Below are 19,803 nucleotides of genomic sequence, written 5' to 3' on the forward strand. Positions count from 1 at the left end.
TCACCTCGGCGTGGGGGAGACCTCGTTGTTGAGCTTTCGGCTTCATCCTCGTCGTAGAAGCTAGCCGCCCTCGACCCTTCGTCGGCTATAATCATGTTGTGTAAGATAATACACGTGAACATGATGTCGGCTATATTATTCACGTACCACAGCCGAGCCGGGGCCTTACAATGTTGAATCGGGCTTGAAGGACCCTGAAGGCTCTTTCGACGTCTTTCCGCGCGGACTCTTGAAGCTGTGCAAAAAGAACCCGTCTCGGGTCGTGCGGGTTGCTGAGCGTCTTCACGAAAGTCGACCACCTTGGGCAGATACCATCGGCGAGATAGTAACCCATGTGGTATGTAGTTCCGTTGACGGTGAAGTCGATCGCCGGTGCTACACCATTCATCACATCATTGAAGAGGGGTGACGAATAGAGCACGTTCAAGTCGTTGTTGGATCCGGCAGCGCCGAAATATGCATGTCAAATCCATAGGCGGTAGTCGGCGATCGCCTCAAGGATAAGTGTTGGGCAGCCGCCTTTGTGACCGCTTAAGTGTTGCCCCCTCCAAGCAGTCGGGCAATTCTTCCACCTCCAATGTATGCAGTCAATGCTGCCAAGCATTCCGGGAAAGCCATGGACTGATTCGTGAAGACGAAGCAACCGTTGGCAATCATCGGTGGTGGGTACCCGAAGGAATTCATCCTCGAAAGCTGAACGAACGCCCTCGTAAAAATTCTTTAGAAAAAGGATTCCAGTGGACTCACCGATATGCAAATACTCGTCGAAGATATCGGTCGTTTGCCCAGTAGCGAGTTGTCGGATGGCACACGTACACTTCTGCAACGGTGTGATACTTTGCCGGCCGGCTGCATCTGGACCTGTTTGGAAGAATTCAACACATGCGGACAATGTGTTGACAATTCGCATAAACAAGCACTTTGACATGCGAAAACGGCGCCTGAAGTAATCTGCCGGAAACCGCGGCTGGTCGGCAATGTAGTCGGTAACAAGCCTTCGTGGGCTCCCTCCCGGTCACGATGGATGTAGCGGCGAGTTGATCTAGTTTGTTGAGGAGGAGGAGTGGGGGTATTCGCCTCGACATATGCTTCGTAAGCGGCACGATGTTGTTCGTAGTATTCTTGTTCTTCGCGCTCCGCTTCGGCCATAAGATGGGTGAAATCCATTTGAGGTTTTGAGTGAGAGATGAATGTGTTGATAGTTTGTATGAGAATTATGAATGAGAGATGAATGAGAGATGATTTGATGTGATAAATGGATGATGAATGGGTGTATTTATAGATGATTATGGGGAAAAAAAATTCAAAAAAATTCAGAAAAAACGGGCAAAAACGGCCATATTTTTGGGATTTGGAAAATATTTTTTTTTATCATTATTTAAAATTAAATAAAGAATTTTAAATAAAAAATATATATATTCAAAGGCAACGGCTATGTCGTTGCCCAATCGCGTGCCGCCACGTCGCCTACTCGCTGGCACAGCGCTGCTTGATGCGTCGAGCAGCGCCGTGCCAGCGGCGGCGAGCCTCGTCCTTGCCGTTGGCACGGACGGACACGGGGGTCGGCATCCACCGTTGTGCATGCTCTAAATTTATCCTTTTATTTAGGAGTGCACACTAATTTAAGGAACATTTTCTATTTCACTCTTACTTTTATAATTTATGAGTTCTATTATTTATTACTCTCTTCATCCAATTTTATGAGTTTCAGTCACTTTTACGCACTCGTTTTACAAAAATGATAATCCTCTCAACATTATTTTCTCTCGTACTTTACCATTTCTCCACTTTAATTATTTATTGTCGTTTTTTATAAAAATGGGTGCGCAAAAGTGACCGGAAACGGAGGGAGTATATTATTTTATATTTTTTCTCATTCTCTTACTTTATTAATTATGTATTAAAATTTATGCCGTTCTCAAATTGCCTATTTTATTGTGGATGGAGAGAATATAGTATAGCCCCTACTATCGAAAATTTCTGCGTCCGCCCCTAGCCCAATCACAAAGTCTTAACCTGGTACTCTGGATCATTAGATCATCCCAATACTTCAATTTTATCGATATGACTCGTTATTTCGAGGACATGAGCCCTTACAAATGTGTAATCTTTCTTAGCCTTACTCATTATACCCTGAATATCCAATTACTTGGCAACTCAGTTCTGAGTATCAAAGAGGTTCTTAAAGTTGTCTATAGTGTCAGCAATTATCAGCGTAGCTTAATGCGGATGTTGAAGCACATTTGGCATAATGCTAGTAGCACTTTGTCACATCATTACTGTAGACTTCCTTCACCGCACGGGAACTGGAGGACAAGGTGTGAGAACTGAGAACTATATTCAGTTTTTGTTTCCAATCTACATATTCGAGTTTGTTTTCAATTAAAATGGCACAAAGAGGATTGAAAAATATTTTGATATTTCAGCTGAGAAAAATATGATGTGAGTCACAGACTATGTTCGAGACATAAATTTTAAAGCCTTAAAATTATAGTACTACACAATAGTTAAAACCAAAACAAGCAATGTTTCTAGATATGAAAATCAATTTTGATTATTTCAAATATTTTCTGACAGCATTATTTAACATAGACTACACAACCACTAAAATTGCATGATTGCCAAATTTTGCCTAAATATTTAATGCAATAAATTTTAGCACTAAAGAATGTTAATTTTAATACATATAAAATGAAACGCATTTTTGAAATATTCGAATCATTCATATTGGGATCCAATAATAAATATGTATGTTAATCTTAATTCTGCATCAGTTTCATCACAACACACCCACCACTATGTATAATAGCATTATCTTTAATTCAAATACTCTTGTAGATTTATTAACATGCCGAGTCATGAAATTAATAATTACTACTTACTATATAACAACCAAATTTCAATTTATTTATTTTTTAGGAAAAAGCAAACCCCAAAACCTATTTCTTTGTCTTTATTTAATTGATTAGAAGTTTCTTTTACAAGATGTGTGGAAAATACATGTATCCATATGCTGAACTCCACTAGTTAATGTGCAAAAGAATAAAAACAACTAAGATTCAATCAATATCGATCCCACTAAATATTTGTCCATAGCGTACCCTTCATCTTTAAGCTTTAACTAATTAATTAGCTAATTATGTCAGATATTAACACCACATACTTCCACCATAAATAAAGTTTAAATCAAACAGCACACCTACATCTAATTCAATACTAATATATTTATTTTTGTTGTCAGAAAATCATCGCAAAATCTGTATATTCTTCACAATTTGCCCCTAATTTCTAACTGTCAATTACTCCTAGTATTTAGAAGTTCCTATGATGGAAGACTAACTCTTGTAGTACTAAAAACGCTAATACTAAGCTACATATAAATATACTATCTCATGCTAGCATCTTATAATGACGTTATAAAATATTATATTATCGAAATCTCAGACTGTTTTGAATTTTATAAACAATGCCATGCACAATATTTTATCATTATTATTCATGATTCTAATTAATACTCTATTCCAGATTCGATAAAAACGAACAATTAGGATATAAAATAATATGGAGCATTTCTTTTAAAGATAACAGAATCACATTAAGTTTTAGTGCAAATATTATGAGGTTTTTTTTATTTCTTTTTCAATGTATTTTTACTGAACTACAGGGATATTAATGTAAGTTTGTGAAGTTTATATAAAAATTAAAAATACTATAGCAGCTTTTTCACTTAAATTCGAGGTGTCACGCTGCTTTAATCAGGTGCTTTTTAATTGTAAAGTGAAAAACCTCAAGGAGTGAACAGTTTATAGCTAAAGATCAGTATACTAATTAATTGTTAATTACTTGACCTGTGTTGTCAGCGCAGATGGCAGTATTTAATTTTAATTAATCAGACTGAAAGTTATTATTCGAATGTGTTACACCAGCTTTTTCTTTTCTTGTATAGAAGTATAGAATTCCCAAATTTTTTAACAAGAGATTTAATACAGATAATTTGTTTTTGTATTAATTTTTTACCATGAAAATTGACAACTGGTCCATATAAATCGAAAACCGAACTTAATGATACGATCACAAAATTACAATACGACTTTAGTCTATATATTATGATTGTCTACCAACTTTAGTTAATTTTCTTTTCTTATAATCTGTTTTGCTTGTCAAATTCAATCGATATACAGTAGTTTAGAACTTTCGAGGTTAGATGTCAAATCTTAGTAACAATAAATTAATTACTCCATACAATTTTATTTGTCGATCTAATACAAATACACACTAAATCTTGATTAAGCATTCACTCTTATAAGCGAATTGTGAAATATTTTTTGGAATAAATGATGATTTAAAATTCTGATATGCATAAATATGAGTTTAATACTATCAAATTAAAGTGCGACGTTTTGAATATAAAAGCCAAGTTTTACTATTATCCACAGTCCGCAGACTAGATTTCATACCTTGCCGTGAAGATGTTTTTGGGAGAATCTCTTTAAATTAAATTCTTTGAAGAGAGATATAGATTCGGATGTGTGACGTTTTAAATAGATATGTAAGTTACTTCTAAATAGGGAAAGAAATTAATAATGAAAGCGAAAGCAATTTCTGACTCCCCAATTTTGTGATCCATTGTTATCATCTGTGTCACTTTGCATCTACATTCTTAACATTTACTTCATCACATTCACATCCTTCCAAAATCCCCACCTAAGTTGTGGAAATCACACTCCATTCCCACAACCAATAATACTCAATAATTTATACCCCTACTATTCAAACTACAAAACAGTCTTGGTAATAAATGACATGAGTTTTTCATTAAAGAGAAAAACTTATTAAAAGGAGTCATTCAGTTCAGTTGCCTTGATTACTTGTAATTAACTAGATAAATGAAATCCTGTTAACCAGAACAAATAATATGTTAAATAAAGGTAGAATTTGCATCTGGAATGTCAAAAAAAATAATTTATAAGATTTTTGAAAAGACAAAATGTAGTATTAATTAATTAAAGCATGAAGGAGAGAATAAGCAAGCACCTTGATGCATTTGGTACACATTAGCTTATGCAGTTATGCTTTATGATTACCTATATACGAATTTGATTCCTATAGGGGAATATTTCTTTGTCATTATCGTAATATCAGTATGATATTCAACCAATTGCATTAACACTCAATCACCACAACTTGATTTGAAATAACAATTGGGAATCGAGATTGTTTAACTAATTACTTTTTGGGCAGTGCATGATGAATGAAATATAAATTCTACAAATCAAATTATAATAATAGCCAATAAATAAACTATACAGGATACATGAAGGTTAGGTGCCAAGGAAAGAGAGCTAGTGGTCCAGTCCAACTTATTCAAGGTGAATTGATTAGCACTTAATCATCATTTGACATTAAAATTAGTTTATATAGTAGTATTAGCTTAGGTTATGGGGATATGGAGGAAACCTTGTGATAGTTCTCTCTCTCTCTCACACACATACACAGGGTAATAATTAGTGGTTATTGAAAAGCAGCTCTATTCTGACCTTGAATGTGGAGGGAAATTAATTTAAAACAAAGCCCACACATTTTAACAGATAAAAATACTAATAAAATTATTGCTAAAGAGAGATTAGCATGTGCTATTCATATGCTAATTCATTGTCTTGACTATGGTCAACTCTGCTTTATTAATGACTTAGATTCATCACTTTGACTGAGAATTATTGCATCAATCCACACACGGTGATATCATATTGTGTATGTGTCTGAAAATAGAATATCTTTATTATAAGTAAAGAATAGTTAAGAATGAAATATTAGAAGAATTAGAGAATCACAATTGTATATTTATATGGAAAATTACTTTATATATTTTTTTAAGTTTACATCAACATTTTCAAGGTCTTAGAAATACGCGTTTACACAAAAAAAAAATCTCTACCTTAGCACAAAAATACTTGGCCAAATTGTCTGTAACGTCATTAACTTTTAAAATAGTTTGGTTTTTCCTGTAAATTTTAAATGTTGCATGAAAAGTCACGAACTTTACCGGACTGTGTAAATTTCTCATCCGACCTTACTCGTAAGATTTCAAACACACACTTATCCTACGTGGCGTGTAGGAGGCGTGACTTGACAAAACTCCACTAATTCTTATTGTTTCTCTTTTATCTTTGCAATCTCTAATCTTGGACTTATCACAAACATACAAGTAGCACAAATAAAAATATACAAATCGAATTCCACAAAATCGAATTCAGCATACAAATCGACATAAACATACAAATCAATTCCACAAACCGAATTCAACATAAAAGTAGCATTAATTCCACAATTCGAATTGAACCCTAAATTTGTCATTTGCAAGTCACGCCTCCGGCACGCCAGGTACAATAAATTTGTCTCAGAAATCTATTGGGTCGGGTTGGATCGAAAATTTACACAGTCTGATAAAGTTCATGACTTTTCATGCAACATTTAAAATTCATAGAAAAAATTAAACTATTTTAAAAGTTCATGACTTTACAATAAATTTTCCCAAAATACTTTAGTGAACTCTTTCTCCTTTTTTGTAAAATTTCTCTACCATAATTATATTTGACTCTTTAATGAAAAATAATGTTGTGGTTGCCAAGTTTCAAATTTCATGTCAAAATTATAAAGTTTGTAAGGGCACCCGCAACGCTGTGCCGTTGCGGTTCCTATGCCGTTCTGGCGGAACGGTTCCGCGGCGGCACGCGTTGCAGGCTGCGTTCCGTCGCCATTCCGTGCTCATGCCGTTCCTATGCCGTGTCGCGTTCCGTTCCGGAGAAACGCGGAACGAAACGTTCCGCCACGCGCCGAGGCGACGTGGCGGCCTCCCATTCGACGCGTGAAGCCCACTCGCTGCCCCGCGAGTGGGCTTCGTCCCGGTGATGCAATAATTCAATTTTTTATTAATTCGAATTTAAAAAAAAAAATTTGCAACGGTAATGTGACCGTTTTTTTATATCCGTTTTGTATATTTTTTTTATTTTTTATTTATTTATTTACTCTATAAATACTCCTATTTCATACTCATTTCAATCACAAACACACATCTATTCCTCTCTATTTCCACCCCAATTTTCATCTCAAATCAACTCTGCTTTCCTTCTCCCAAATTTAATCAACTCTGCTTTCCTTCACCGACGAATTTCTCCGGAGGCCAAGCACGACCGATTGCCAGTTCCTGCTCGACCTTCACGAAACAGTGCACGGATTCCCCAGGATGCTCGGCAGCGTCGATTACATGCACTGGCAATGGAAGAATTGTCCGGTGGCGTGGAAGGGGTCCTACACGAGCGGCCACAAAGGCACCCACCCAACCGTTATACTTGAGGCCGTTGCCGACTACCGAGGCGGGAAATTGGTTCGACGACGAATCCCCCGGAAGCTCAACCGCAAGTAGTCTGCCTCGAAGTGGAGCGCATCCGTCTATACAAGAACGGTTATCTATTCGTGCAAGGACACGCGACTCTAGTGCTCACACCCAACTCCAACAGGATCTAATTGAGCACATTTGGGCAAATTTTGGCAGATGAAATTATTAAAATTGTGTACTTTTATTTTTTTAGGATTTTAATTGTGTGCTTTTTATTTTTTTAGGATTTTAATTGTGTGCTTTTTATTTTTTTAAGTTTAAGTTGTAATTTTTTTTAATGTTGTGTGTTTTTTAATAAAGTGTGTTTGTTTTTTAATAAAGTGTGTTTGTTTTTTAATAAAGTGTGTTTTTTTAATTGAATTTAGTTGGAAATAAAAAAAATGAAATTGAATGAATAGTAATTTAAGGAACGGTTAAGAAACGGTTAAGGAACGGAGGGTTGCAGGTTCCGTTCCTTAGTTAAGGAATGGAGTAAAAAAGTACAGTGGGGCCCTCAAATAGTGGTTTAAGGAACGGTATAGGAACAGCGTTGTGGATGGCCTAAACCTTATGCTATTTGGAAAAAAAACAACCTATAAATTATTGACTACTTGTACACATACATGCGTTTAATTGGCTAAATTGGTGCACTAAAATTTTATAGTGTTGTTAATTGGTATAGATGATGTGTGGGGTATTATCACATTTACGATACTTATAGTTTTCCTAGCTCAAAGAAATTTAACCCTACTTGTTTAGCATTGTAGGTACAAATCTTTATTGTGATGGTCTTCTCAATGATTATGTATATTATAGATTTAGAAATTGAGCACTATGATATATGAACTTTATTTTGCTGTCTGCCAAATAGGTATAATCCTAATCAATATATTGGGGAAATGCAGAAAGCTTGTCCTCATAATATATAGCAACCTTTCTACAATACTAAGGTAATGAATCAACATTTTAAATATATAAATGCAAAATAAGTGCGTCCAAATATTTTACTCTATATACATAACCTAACTATTAAGTTTCAAATACCTTGAAACTGAATTTACACTCAAAACTGAGTAGTAAATTTTAAAATCATTAAATCAAGGGACATTATCATTTTCTAAACCCAATTATGCCGATTTTTTGAACTTGGAGTTTTCGTAATAAATTAGTAATCCCCCATCCATTATAATTGAGCCATTATTTTGCTACGATTAATTGGAGAGTGAAATAAAGTGGATAGATGTAGAAAGAACAAATAATAAAGTTTATATAGAGAAAATGACTTAATTATAGTGGCACAATAAAAAATGAATAAGCCTCAATTACAATAGACGAGTGAATACGCAAAATTGTGGTCTTAATATAAATGGTGTAAATTTGGTCTAGAAACATAAAATTATCCCTTACATCAATCACATCAACCCTTTAAATAGTTTGTGATGGTTTAGATTTTAACTCTACGAACAATAACTAATGTGAGAGCTACTATAGTCAACAAAAAGGGGGTTATTAACATGTAACTCAAAATCTACCCATGTACTTAGCGTCCGTTCGATACACGGAATTGGAATTGGAATTGGAATTGGAATTGGAATTGGAATTGAATTAGAAGGAATTATAATTCAATTCCAAATCCTATATTTGGTTAAATGAAGAATTGATATGAAATTGAATTGACATGTTTGATAAATATACACACAGTGCACACACTACACACATACAATACACACATTTCACACACTACACACATTTCAGACACTACACACTACACATTCACACAGTATACATTTTTCACAAATTTCACACACTACACACACTTCACACACTACACACTTTTCAAATATTTCACACACTTCACACACACTTTCCCATTCTAATTATAAGCTCTCAATTTTCTATGGTACCGAACGCATCCTTAAAGTCATGAATTCAAATCCAACTAATGTTCTATAAATTTAGCTCCTCAAATAGTACTAATAAGTTCACATTTTGTATGGTTCATACACTATTTGCATAAATCAAGATTACCCGTGGCGTAACAATCATGATTTTTCCTTAAATAAGAAAATAATAATGATTGGCAATTTTGGATTATGATATCGACTCTTATTAAACGAGGTGCCCATTTCCTCGGCTCCTCCGAATGCATATACTATAAATAATTTCTATAAATAGGAGTATGCAATAATTATTATATTTGGTATCCTTAAAAAAATGAAAAAGTTATTTTAGCACATGATCCAATAGTACGTTATTTTATATTTCCGCCTCATAAATACTTTATATATTAAAAATCTCATTATTTTATGTAGTGAAACTCAAAATAAATGTTCTAGTAATTAAATACTACTTTTTAAATATCTGTTCCCATAAAATATTGCGTACTAGGATTAATGTTCACTAATTATCAGCCATGGTGGGACGTGTGGGCATTTTAAATTTATGAAATTTCGGATATTAGAACGAGGTGACAAAACAGTGTCTCATTAGTATTTGAAAATTAATGATGAATAAGACTTTTCTTTGTTATTTAATTATAAATCCATTTAAATTTGGAGACATAGTGGGGAAGTTGGTATCCATGCGTGAAATTTGGAGTTAGGTTCATCATATATATGCCTCTGTTTATCCGTCTTTTTGTGCGTGTGACCACTTTTTGGCCCATCCCCTTTTCTCCTTTTTTTATTTTCTTTGATTTAAAATCAAAGATTATTCCGAATGTATTGTGTAATGCACATTATATTTTTCTTTTTCATTTGACCTCATAAACTTGAATAAGAAGTAAAATTCTAGAGTTTCATATCGAGGTTAATTGATCAATTTGATAATTGTAGTCATAATCAAAGATGTATAAGAGAAAAAACAAATGAAATAGAAAATTAACCCTACTAATCGAATGCTGTTTTGTTTTTCTTACAAAACTGAGAGAGAGAATGGGCCACCTTTTCTTTTTGTCAAAGTCTCTCAGACAGGCCCCACTTGGGCCAGCTTATTTCTAAACAAGAATAAATAAAAGTTTTCTTGCAAAAAGTACTAGTACATTGTACATATTATAATTTCTTTTTGGCTCTCAAGAGAATAAAAGAATTGTAACTTTTTGTAGTATAATTGTAAATATACTGGTTAATATATTTTCTCTAAACCTGCCCTTTGATATAAACATAAATTTGGTAATTTTGGTATCTTTGACATCAGAATCATTCCTAATATTGGACTTGTATTTTTTTTATAAAAACTTGTCTGAGAGCCCCTCGTCATGAGTACTAATTTTCTAAATATTTTGTGTGCTAAAAATTATTGTTTTTATAATTTAAAATGATTATTGTTATGAATCAAAGTATTTGGCATTACGAAAAAAGTATGTTCCCATGAACAGTTAATAAAAAGTAACACTTGCGAAAAATGTAACTATTGCAAAAGTGGGAATGGTTCTTAATAAAATTATTTTTTTTGAGAAACAAGGTAATTTTATAAATTTAAGATGTTTCTTTAGATACAATTGACAAAATATTTTTTGGAATAAAGTTTACCCCTACAAAGTTTGGAGTGGGCAACACGATTACAAGTTCTAGAAATGAATTGAAAATCGATGACGTCAACCCTTCTTGCAATAGCCAAGATGTCATCTTTCACAACCTCACTGTAAGGATCAAGATCCACATCACCATGTAGTCCCCTAATCAAATTTTGGTTATCACATTGCACATATACCTTAGAGATATTATGCAAAAGGGCAATATTCAAACCATACCGAATTGCGATGCCTTCCATCAATGTCGTTGACCCAGTCACTCTAAGTTCAGTCTTACAAGCGAAGACAACCACCCCCTTTCCATCTCTAAAATAAAATTATTATTAATAAATAAAAGTTACTACAAGTACTATTTTAGAAAACAGTTGCACCGAATTTGATCTACATGTAACCCTATGTTTAGACGAAGTTAATTCAAATATTCTCATCACACCAGCCCAATCTGAAATGGGCTCTCTCTTTTGTTTTTTCTGGTTGGGCCATGATCCAATTCTGTATGTGCATATGCCATATAGTGTATTTTTTTCAAGCATTATATGGATAAAATGCTACATTAATTTCGTTAACTTTTAAGAAGGGTGTCTGATGAAAAAAATTTAGTTCTGTTTAGAATCACTCTTTAAGTAGTTGTAATTTTGAATCTTTGATTATGATAATACTATCAAATGGTCAACAGACCTGGCCAAGTCTATTGGATGATATTCATACCTGGATCAATTTCATTCAGTTACATATTTTTAATTTTCCTACTTAATGAGATTACGAGGATGTGACCTACTGATATCAAAATTATTTAACTAAATTATGACATTTAGTTTTCTGACAAGCAAACCTGTGTATAACAGCTCAATAATCTTTGGATAAGAAGTCTATCGAGATTCAAACTTATCACCTAACCTATATTGAAAATATTTCAGATTTTTTCAAATTATTTCTAATGCTTCTTTCATTATATGCACGACTTTTTCACAATGTTGAAAATGTCCCATGTACTCGTGACTTTTATCTACATCTCATTTTTAATCGACCACGTTTAGTAATACGATTTTTTGCATAATTTCATTATTTCTAAAACTCTAAAACAAGATAATGTTAGTCAATCAATTATATTTTCATAAAAAAATTAGTTGGGCGAACCTTGAAGAAGACTAGCAGCGTTTAAGAATGCAAAACTGTTGGAATTAAGTCAGAGGTGGCAAGCAGATTCCATCATGAACTGTGATTTAAACAACAACAAAATTAACAAGACAAGAAGTGTTTTGTTGTATGTTTGTGAGTATTGTTTGGAATTTCTAATTTGGCTTGGAGCTTCTATGAGACTGTTCCTTTTGGTGGATGAGATTGATAACGTCAGAATATGTGTTGTCTATTGCTATTGTGTTCGTACGTTGTTTTATTTTGTTCGTCCAACCAATGCCCACTCGGGGAAACTTGAAGACGGCTAGCAACTGAAAATGCACGTAATCTTTGTTAATCGGATAGATACTTTTACCCAAAAGATTAAATGGAAAGTGGGATTATTTTCCAAAAGGTTGGAGTACTTTAAAGGGGAAAAAGGAAGCCAAGAAATTAATTATCTAGTGAGGTTCTTTATGCCTTTGGGAAAGCTTGATTAATTCAACGACTGCTTTACCACTTCCATTTCCCAAAGTTGAATTTTTGGCCTACTTCTAATTTATACGACTCTCATTTCACATTATACCACATAATATGGATATGTCACACACTAATAATTATAGAAAAATAAAATAAATAAAGAATTCCATCATTTCTTGTTTCAGAAATTGTTACAGTCCTTTCCTTGATCATATGCATCATACCAAAACAGACATTCCCGGACCACATTCCTCCACAAAATATGAAAAACTATAAATAAAATTAATTAAATTTTTTTTTGTTTTTGCAACAGCTGTCACTAAAGATAATTTATTAATATGAGATATTTACAAAAAAAATCCATGAGCGGGCAAATGGCGAAGAGGTCAATGGGTTAATTTGTTTTCTATAGATTAATTAATTTTATAAACCATCAATTTAAGGAAGTAAATAATTGGTTGTTTTGTCCTATCATTGCAGAAAGCACATTTAAAAAATTCTTGATTTTCTGTAGGCTTTGGACTTGTTCTTGTTGATGCAAGAATCTTCATCATATTGTAGTATTTCATTAATTATTTGAGACGACTTCATAATTTTCGCTTTTTAAAATTTTCTACGAGTGGGGAATTTTATATTTGACTGTTGCAATTAACAGTCAAGCTTGTTCCCACTTTGTATAAATGAAGTACTCTTTAGCAATGGGTCATTTCTGACGGCTTAGTCATGGTACGTCTACACGACTACACTTATTAGACCATAAATATATATCTTTTTTTGCCAGAAAATATTTAGAGCGTGTTTGATAAGTTCGTAATATCAAGATAGAGAATTATATATGGACATTTCTAATTGTTTGATATCATAGTTAAGCTTAACTCAAAGTCCAATATAAGATAAGGGCACTACCCAATCTTACCAAAATTATAACTTTAACCATGTTTATGTAACCCACCAATTTGTCAAGTTAAGTTATGTTATTTAATATACTATACAAATTTAGATAATTTCTTTTCTATCAAATAACAACGAAAAAAATCATATCTTTGCATATCTTGACATGAAGCCCATATTTCTTATCTTGTTTTACATATCTTCTCATATCCCATTTTTTTATCAAACGAGTCCTTAATAGAAATAAAACATATACACATTAATATTTTGCTGAATTGTTAAGTTGGGAAAAAATTAAAAACAAATATAATAATGTCATATATTTGGAGAAATTAGAAGCTCGTGTGCAAAAGTTAAACTAAACATTTTTTACAGTAACCCGATTAACAATAATCGATATTTGATTAGAGATTGATTAATAGAAAGTTTGTTTGAACTCAAATATGTTTCTCATACAAAACTGTACATTACTATAAAATAACTAAATTGAAATCCCAATTTTACGATCTCAATTTGATTAGTATCTCAACATATATGAATGATTACATTAATAATGATTGATCGCCATTAAATCTTGTTTCATTGCAAAATTGAATTTGGTCGGTAAAAAAATATTTAATTAATTAAATGTCGTAATCAAATGCAGCTATCCAAGCCTTGCTGGCCAGAAAATTTATCTTGCGTGCGAAAAAACTCTTTTCTTTTCTTATTTGCATTTTTTTGTTTAGTAAGAAAATCTGCTTTGATCTTTGGACAAGGACAGTTTATCAATTATAGTACCATGCCATCTCAATCACATAAATATAGTGGTGTTAAATTATAGAAAAACATTTGTCAGGAAAAAAAAACTGACTAAGATTAGGATTAAGATGCCCATATTCATAAATGTTCAAAAACAACAAAAAATTTTAAAACTCCTAAAGCAGAAAAAAGAAAAATCACAACCCCTGTTGGGAAATTCTGGACATAAATTAATGTTCAAAAATTACATAGTTTCTAGTTAAGTAAAATTCTGGGCATTTCTTCCAAATCAATAATTATTAATTAATCCACCGTTACCGTAGATTTAGTAGCTGTGTTTGTCAATTTGCATTACTTAATTTAGGCTGTGTTACACAATTTAACTCATGTCTTAATTTGTAAGCAAACTTCCGAAACGACACTAAATAAACTTGAAAATAATTGAATTTTTCTTGATTTCACAGAGAAGTGGTACTCCAATTTCCATAAAAACATGCATCTGAAAATTGCAGGTAAATTAATTAATAAGACAGTAATTCAAAGCACATCAATTTCCCAAAAAAAATTGCAGAAATCAAATTACTCACTGTCGAAGAAGCAGGTATCAAATCAAATATTATTGATAATAAAAACTCCCATCAAAATAGCAAAAGAACACAAAAATAAATTTAGGCCTAATTAATTACCCTAATTTGTGAAATCTGGAGATCAATCACTGAAAACGTTGAGATCATTGCACCAAACCTTGTCTTCCGTCTTGATTTCATCCATGAGGAAGCTCAGATTGTCGCTAGCGTCGTTAATCGTGATGAGCTCCTTGATCTCCTCGATGCTGCTGTAGTAATCCTGCGGATTATCGTTGAAGCAGCCGTAATTCGAGGAGGAAGCGGAGGTGCCGACGTCGTTGAAGAAGAGGTTTTGGTGGTGATTATCCTCATATCCTTGGAAGGCGAAGCTCTGGTGGCTGATCTGGCTGCCGTCGGAGGAGCTGCAGCTGCCTTGATCAAACGCCAACACATTATTATTATTATTATTGCGATTGGTGTAGGCGTCACACAGTGGGGGTGTTTGTGCATGGAACGGTGAGTAGTATTGCTGCGAAAATGGAGGGTTTGGCGATGGGATTGGGAGCGGGTGGAGGAGTTGGCGGTGGTGATTGTTAGCCATGTTGATCAGCTTCTTCTTCAGCTTCGTGTTCCAGTAGTTTTTGATGTCGTTGTCTGTTCTTCCCGGTAATTGAGCCGCAATTATCGACCACCTGAATTTGCATATTCACAAAATCAATTTACACAAATATGTACGTGTGAGTGTGTGAGAGAGAGAAGATGTGATAAATACCGGCTTCCGATGGTGGAGAAGAGAGTGCAGATGATTCTATCTTCGTCATCGGAGAATTCACCGTGTTTGATATTTGGTCTCAGGTAGTTTAGCCATCTCAGTCTGCAGCTTTTTCCACATCTTCTCAGCCCTATGATTTTGAAGCCAGCAATTTAGTAATTTTAGAGAGAGAGAGAGAGAGAGGAGAGAGAGGGAGATGCATACCAACTTTGTGAGGGAGAGCAATCCAGTTACCGCCAGTGCCATTTTTGTCGATGTATTCTTTGAGCTTTGCATCTTCTTCAGGAGACCATGGCCCTTTCTTGACATTTGCCTTGTCACAGCAAGGAGCTCTTCCCATCTCTCTCTCTCTTCAGCTTGTTAGAGTTGGGATATTGTTTCTTTACAAGAATTTTGTCTTCTAAACTGTGACATGTATATATAAGTGTTGTAGTGGTGGAAAGCACACAAGTCAAAGTTGGATGCACTCAAATTTTGTATCAAGCATACCTAAGCATTTGATTAAATTAATATTTGCCATCATCACCAAACGGGAACTCACTGTCTAACTGTACAGTCTTAGCTGTTTTGGGCAACAATAATCCATTATACTATATGAAAATGATTGATTATATAATTGTCCATCCAATTACACATGTATGTATGCCAAATCAAACTTCAAACAAATCGTACGTGATGTGGCCATCATGTTGGCGGGGTGGGATACTAAACAAACACTCTAATTCAAATCTGAACCATCGGTGAAATATTTAGAAACAAAAAACAATGTTCCTAATAGGATAGGATTTCAAGTCATTAGGACAACTGGAAAATAGGAAGATATTATACTGGTTTATTTGATATTGTCAAGCTTAGTCGTCAAAGAAGAGTGTCACATATAGTAGATATGACAACGCTATAGTTGTTTTCCTACACTTCTAGTTCTTTCAATGCAAGTGCTACTTCTAATTAACTACCATCATCATATCTATATCTATTTTGTAACACTCGACCTCTAATTCCTTCTCTCTAGTCATCTTTTTATTTCGGAGCTCCCTATCGTCCATGTTGGAGCTACTTCTAGTAAAGCCGACTCCAAAAAAATACCCACAACTGTTAAGAGTGGTTCGAGTCCCTTAGCATCCAAATCCTGGCTAGAACAGGACTGTCTTATTTTCTGTTCTGGTCGTGGTTCAAAAGTGTTTAATCAACCAGTCTGAACCATTGTTCCTATTAAAATTGACATGTCTAGCATAACTGTTAGAAATGATTAAAAGTTGTCCAATCTTATACTGATTATGATTATTCCTTTAAACAACCTAATATTGCACATGTATCTCTCTTATCCAACATTGATCTGCTTATATATCCGTCTATACGTTTATTTAGAATAAGTTAAGGTCGATGCTACATTTGGAGGAATCTATATTGTGTACTCCTATAACATAAAGTTAACAACTATGAAATTGGATGTGAACTTTTGGGGTAATAAAATGTGTAATTTTGTAATTTGATGAAGTGAATGGATTGTGTAATGATATCATATTTGGCTTAATGTATAAAAAGTGTATTAAACATAAGTTTGTGCGTTCAATTTAAGCAAAGTTGGTTGAGAATTTTATTTACTTTTGCTATAAACTAATAATGTGAAAGGGTCAAAGTAATGTACATGTGTACTCAGTAATAGTACTAAAAAAGTAGAAAACCATGTATTTGACCAGGCCAATTAGTACTTCTGGCAAGTTTAATTTAGTATATATGCATGTATATTATAGTGAAAAAAAATGAAAGGAGCAAAGTGAAAATTGCATGAACGCAAATGAGAAAAAAAAAATCTGAAGTTAATTTGAATGAAGTAGTGAAGCACGGTGGACTATGTCCAAAAAGAAAAAGTAAACAAGATCATTGATGATGCATGCAGATCATCTATTTTTGCCTCAACACACTTGTTTCATGCATCTGTGGGGCGTCTGTTATGTGACAGAGTGGTCTATTCTATATATTATAATTAATATATATATATATATATATATAATTTTTAATTATGACTTACATGTTCATACATATATTATATAAACACATACATTTTTTAGCGTAATACATATACACCTATAAGGTGAAATTACCACATTGGCCTTTCGCATCTACTAGTAATTTGAGAGAAATTACTATGCATGATATGTCAACAAAACGGTGTCATTATATTTTGAGTGTTAATTCAAAGACGTGATATATACGAAAAAACGAATCGTCATTTCATATTTGAATTTCCAAATTAGTTTCAATTTTTTACTATTGTGAGACAATTGAAAAAAAATTTAAACAGTTATGATTTTATATTTTAGTTTCAAAAATCATGCAGAATAGATCATTAGTCAACAAAAAAAATTATGAATGGCAATCAATTCATCCCTTTGATAAATGTACTAGGGTGACTTCTTCTTTAATGGAGTAATTTTAATCTTTTTAGACGGTTTTGGGCATGTCATCATAAAGATTAATTGACATAAATAAATCCCATTATCATATAATTTGTATGTTGAATCGTTGATGTTGCATATGTTGAGAAAAAAAAGTTACTAGTATATAAAGTAAAGTAAAAGGTTGATTCTTGCGCTAAGGCACGCTACAGAATATTTAAGTTTAGCCAAGTCAAACGAAATAAAGAGAAGAGTGCTCAAATAGTTTAATTTCTACTCCAAAATGTTCCTTCATGTACCAAATATAAATAAGATATCAAATAAAGTAGTACAAAGTAGTAATTTCCAAAGTAACCAAGACACAAAGAAATTCAAAGAATATAATGAATTTGAACATAATTATCTTAGCTAAGAACATTGTTGTAACTTAATATAAAGTTGTACGGAATAAAGATATTGAAGTTTTCAACTATATTTGACAACGTTTATTTTTAATTTCTCTAATATTGGAATTTGTTGTACAGTTTGAATCTTAGACCTCTAAATTACATATATGAGGTCGCACCATTTGATGTCTTCGAATAAATTGATTGACAAGATTAATGAGAAGCAACTGAAATCTTTTAGATATTTTACTTTTTTTGGGACAGATAGATGGAGTGTTTTATAAATTAAAGTATGTGTAATAATTTTCAAAAACGTCTTAGGAATATTTTTATCAATGGTACGTAAGATTAGGTTATAGTAATGGATAAGTGATGTTAGAATAAGCTATTTGAACTCACTTTCATTTGCTAATTAATGAGACATTGCAATACTCACCGTTGGAATCATGGAATGTACTGATCGTTTTGTTCATAGTTGAAGTCAAATTTTGGAAGAAAATTATGCCTGACTTCTTATAAATGGGGAGGTAGTTAAATTGAGCTTCACTACAATTTCTTCGTGGGAAATGGTCCAAGTGTAACCATATGATGAACTGGTTGATTAATAAAATCTAGATTAATTATAAGTGACTCTAGCTTCTTAACTCTTAAGTGATATATACAAAGTTCTTTTATTACAAGTCAACCTATGTTTTATGATGGAGATTTTATTATAAATAATATAATCTACTAGTGGATATATTGTGTATTAAATATGACTTATACTTAGTAAACTGTAGAAAGAAAATGTCGCCAAAAAACACATGCATTGTATGAAAGTTTCAACAGAGTTGGCACAAAATTAGGTTCCATTTAATAAACGTAGGTGGCGTATAAATGACTGACAAAATTACTAACAAAATAAACACGAAATTGAATAGCAAAGTGCTAGGAATTCTTATAGTGAGAATCCTAATGAGTACTACTCCATATACTTATCCAATTACAAGATTATTATACTGTATTATTTGGGCTGAAGTTTTATTATATAAATTTTAAAATAATAGTTGGACTGAAGTTTTATTATTTAAATTTTAAAATAATAGTACTGCTACTATTAAAGTCGGACATATTCAACTAACTATCATCAGTCTGATTTTTTATGGGCATGCATATTTATATCTGCCTGCAAGATAATTACAATTTAATACATGACTATTGTTAATAGGTTAGACAAAAACGTCATAACTCAAATATTATGTCGGGCATAACAGAATAGATTCTCCAATTTTAATTAGAAAAAGAAAATGTAGCTAGGAATTAAAAATACGATCCAATAGAAGTATAGAACGATGCAATTGGCGTTATATATAAAATCACAACGTGGAAGTTTAATAATAGAGACGATATGAATAATAATGCAATGCCTCTTGACTTTGAAATTTAGTAAATTTGTTTCCTTAAGATATTTGAGTATCTCTTATCCACAACATATAAAATTGAAGGTGGTGAATCAGCATGTATAATTTTGAGGCATTTTGTTATTTCAAATGAGCATTCACCTAA

The 19,803-nt window shown here is 32.9% G+C and overlaps 1 protein-coding gene across 1 annotated transcript; it reads right to left on the reverse strand.

Annotated features, from left to right (window-relative positions):
* Window positions 1-14,737: 14,737 nt before the first annotated feature.
* Window positions 14,738-15,845, reverse strand: LOC121762633 (transcription factor RAX2-like). Its single transcript, XM_042158589.1, has 3 exons — window positions 15,678-15,845; window positions 15,474-15,603; window positions 14,738-15,393 (listed from the first exon to the last, which is right to left on the reverse strand). The coding sequence occupies exons 1-3, from the start codon at window positions 15,811-15,813 to the stop codon at window positions 14,844-14,846; spliced, it is 816 nt and encodes a 271-aa protein (XP_042014523.1). The 5' UTR covers window positions 15,814-15,845; the 3' UTR covers window positions 14,738-14,843.
* Between the last annotated feature and the right edge of the window lie 3,958 nt (window positions 15,846-19,803).

Source organism: Salvia splendens, chromosome 13, assembly GCF_004379255.2.
Source record: "Salvia splendens isolate huo1 chromosome 13, SspV2, whole genome shotgun sequence".
NCBI lineage: Eukaryota > Viridiplantae > Streptophyta > Magnoliopsida > Lamiales > Lamiaceae > Salvia > Salvia splendens.

Excerpts from the sequence above, each read along its gene's own strand:
- LOC121762633 (XM_042158589.1), bottom strand. The coding sequence starts at position 15,813 with ATGGGAAGAGCTCCTTGCTGTGACAAGGCAAATGTCAAGAAAGGGCCA. Across the intron at positions 15,604-15,677 it reads TGCTCTCCCTCACAAAGTTG|GGCTGAGAAGATGTGGAAAA; the intron begins GTATGCATCTCC and ends TCAAAATCATAG. Across the intron at positions 15,394-15,473 it reads TTCTCCACCATCGGAAGCCG|GTGGTCGATAATTGCGGCTC; the intron begins GTATTTATCACA and ends ATGCAAATTCAG.